The sequence below is a fragment of the Vigna unguiculata genome, chromosome 2 (assembly GCF_037176805.1).
Source record: "Vigna unguiculata cultivar grain cowpea cultivar isolate G323 ecotype 2 chromosome 2, ASM3717680v1, whole genome shotgun sequence".
In the NCBI taxonomy this organism is placed as follows: Eukaryota; Viridiplantae; Streptophyta; class Magnoliopsida; order Fabales; family Fabaceae; genus Vigna; species Vigna unguiculata.
The window spans coordinates 25,473,353-25,476,541 of record NC_140793.1 but is presented as its reverse complement, the minus strand read 5'-3'; the positions used below and the strand labels follow the sequence as shown (position 1 = coordinate 25,476,541).

The 3,189-nt window shown below is 31.0% G+C and overlaps 1 protein-coding gene across 1 annotated transcript; it reads left to right on the top strand.

Annotated features, from left to right (window-relative positions):
• The first annotated feature begins 499 nt into the window (after positions 1–499).
• On the top strand, positions 500–2,751 carry LOC114168723 (structural polyprotein). Its single transcript, XM_028053637.2, has 4 exons — positions 500–703; positions 843–987; positions 1,714–2,022; positions 2,468–2,751. Exons 1-4 carry the CDS (start codon positions 618–620, stop codon positions 2,582–2,584), a joined length of 657 nt encoding a protein of 218 aa, XP_027909438.1. The 5' UTR covers positions 500–617; the 3' UTR covers positions 2,585–2,751.
• The last annotated feature ends 438 nt before the right edge of the window (positions 2,752–3,189 follow it).

Genomic DNA, 3,189 nt, shown 5'->3' with positions numbered 1-3,189 from the left:
GTTATTTTAATCAAATTTTGTTAAGTTTACCTGACATTTTAAATACATTTCATAATAGTATTTGACTTAACATTAAAGCAAAAATGTGTGAAATAGTATAAACAACTCAAATACAATCCTAGAATGGGTACGAAATATCATAAACTTAACAAAAAAATTTGATTAAAATAATTATATCTACGTAATTAGAAAGATGATAGACTAAATTAATCCAAAATTTTAAAATTGACTAATTTTAAAATTCATTCTTAAAATTAAAAGATAAAAACATATTTAACCCAAACAATAATATAAACATAATTTTGTTAATTATTATGAAGTAGTTATATGAGTACTATAAAAAAATAGAGAGAATAATTAAACTAAAGGAAATTATAACGAGTTTATTTGAATGTGTAGTGATTCAACAAATAAAAACAACAAGAAAATATAAAATAAAAGCTTCATCTAAGTAAATACTTAACTGAATTTCTGATTAAGAATGATTTGGACTTCATATTAGAAACTGTTAACCTATCACAACTCTAATATTAATGAATAAAACAGATTTGGTTCATACCAGGTTTCATTCATATTCAGGGAAAGAGAGAAGGGGAAAGAAAGACACAGAGTAAGCAATGAATTTTGCAAATCCCAAATTGTTTCTTCCAATCTTTCTCTTCTTCTGCGCCATTTCTCCCTTTCCCGCTTTAGGGCAACAAACGTAAGCTTCACTCTCTTCTCTGCATCCATGGTTTTGTATAAAGTTCGCATTTTGAGTTCCTGATTGGTGATCCATAAAATTGCTTTGATCTAGTTTCTCTTAAAGTTGGAATCTTTTGTGCGTTGTTTGAACTGGGCAGGGATTGGGACAGCGAAGAACCTCAACATAGAAACCGAATTGGGCGCAGAGTTCTTTTGAGTTTCAAAGAAAAGCCCTCAGGAACTAATGTTACCTTTGAATGTGCTCCTTCGGGCCCCTGTGTCCCCTGCCTCTACTCTGAGAAGGTTCTCTTTTTCCCTCGCAAATTGGGGTGTGATCTTATTCTAGTTTGCAATTGCTCTAAGATAACCGGAGTTTCTCATAAATAGGGGTTTCACTCTGAGTATTTGATTTTATTTATTGTCATTTCTGGGTTTAGGGTATATAGTATTTGATTGTTGATAGAGAATTGAACGGTGTATAAGTGTAGTCGTTTTCATTTTGCAACTAGCTAGATCGTCAAGCTTTATTAATGAGATTAAGGTTGATGCAATATATATGAATAGCCTATGTATACTGATCCAAATGCAGTTTTTGGTGTATTCCACTAAGTTATTTGTTGATTTAGGATTACTATAACATAATGGATTTGAGTAGATTATATATCTTTGTATAGGCTTGTTCACAACAAGGACTTGATTTTGAACATAAATGTTGATGTGATGCGAAAGGGCTAGAGAATGAATGGGTTCGTGTTCTTAATGTTAATTTATTGTCACATACTTCCATTATCGCCTGAAATAAGATTCAAGTTCTTAATATCAAGTTTTCCTAATCCATGAGAAGTTTTGTGAAGTGATTTAAAGATTGAAACCTCTTTTTATGTGTATGTTTGGAATTGGTCGTTAGCTTTTCGTTGCAAGTTTGCTCGGTCTTTCTTACTTGATGTGACCTACATTAGATGTTATTTGCTTAGTTGTTTTTCATGGCCTCTTTATTTTTATCTGCAAGCTTTTATTGGGGAGTTGTAGGGTGACAGCAAATATCGCTGCAGTGAGACTGGCTACAGAATCCCATTCAAATGTGTAGAAATCAAAGATTCAACAAAGGATGCAAAGAAAACAAAGTCTCGAAAAGGTCGATCTTCTTTAGAAATTGGTGATGGTACTGCAGAATCTCAGAAAGTGTCATATGTTACTAGAGAGTATACTCATTCACAATCAGATAGAAGATTAGCAGAAGACTCATCGTCTTCAGATAATAGTTCCCAGGCTTACATCACTTATAGAAGCTGTATAACCCCAGTTAATGAAGAGAAGTTGTCAGTGCTTAATTTTGAGGTAATCTTAAGCTTTTAGCTCACTCTTTTCTTGAAGTAGATTAGTAGCTTAGCTTAGGAACTTTGTTGATTGGAAAAAATGAACTGATATGGTGTGCACTTTATTCTGTTGAACTAATATATCCACCTTAGAGGATTAACTTTTGTTGTCATGAGAAATAAATTAAAAAGAAAAAAAATCACTATTATCTTGATCTGATCTGCTGGAAAAGCTTTCTGTTTTCAACAACATCATTAAGGTCTGTTTTGGGTAAATTGTTTTGGCATTATAAGGAGACTGAGAGTGCATCATATTGTTCGTGAATGAGCATTATACAGAATAATGAAGTTTTGAACATGAGTTTGTGTATACATGATTTTTGTGGAACCGTTACATTATTGAACTAGGTATGATAAACAAGGTTGTGTTAAAATATTGATGTGATTGTGTGGAAAACTTGGTACAGGGGGTGGTAATATTTTTGTTACTAATCAGTGGCTCAATCATATACCTAAGAAAAAGGAAAGCAGCATCCATGTCTGGTTATGTGGCTGGAAGAGGTCAAAACAACTCTCGATTTTGAAAATGAAGACTAATGAATGGTGACATATTGATTGTAATTGTAATGATTTAATGTAGTGTAGTTTTACTTGTCTTCTGTTTCTTTGAACTTATCAACTCATGGATGGACCACGCTATTATTCATTGCATTTTGAGGCTAATTTATTGGAACAGAGTATTTTTAGGATATTTTTCCACACTGGTCAGCAATATTTTTCTTGTATCCAGTAATATATATATATATATATATATATATATATATATATATATATATATATTTTATTCTTAAATGTTATTATCGAGATTTAGTTGATTCCGATTTAAATTTAAAATTTTAATATTAGTGCATTGTATCAAATTAAGAAATATACTTTGTTTTTTAAATTTCATCTCTGATCTATTAAAACTTATTCCTTTTGTGTAGGAAATAGTAGAGGTAGTAAAAGGAGTCAGCTAAACCGTTTTGGATTGATCCTTTGTTAGAATGGATCGGATAATTGATCTATCCTAGCAAAGTGAGTTAAAAACATTGATTTATGATGTTTAAAATATTAATTTTAAAAATTGGAGTGGTAATTTTAATTTAATCTACCAAATTTTGAATGATCAGTTTTTGCATTAGTTAAA

Excerpts from the sequence above, each read along its gene's own strand:
- LOC114168723 (XM_028053637.2), top strand. The coding sequence starts at position 618 with ATGAATTTTGCAAATCCCAAATTGTTTCTTCCAATCTTTCTCTTCTTC. Across the intron at positions 704-842 it reads CCCGCTTTAGGGCAACAAAC|GGATTGGGACAGCGAAGAAC; the intron begins GTAAGCTTCACT and ends TGAACTGGGCAG. Across the intron at positions 2,023-2,467 it reads TGTCAGTGCTTAATTTTGAG|GGGGTGGTAATATTTTTGTT; the intron begins GTAATCTTAAGC and ends AACTTGGTACAG.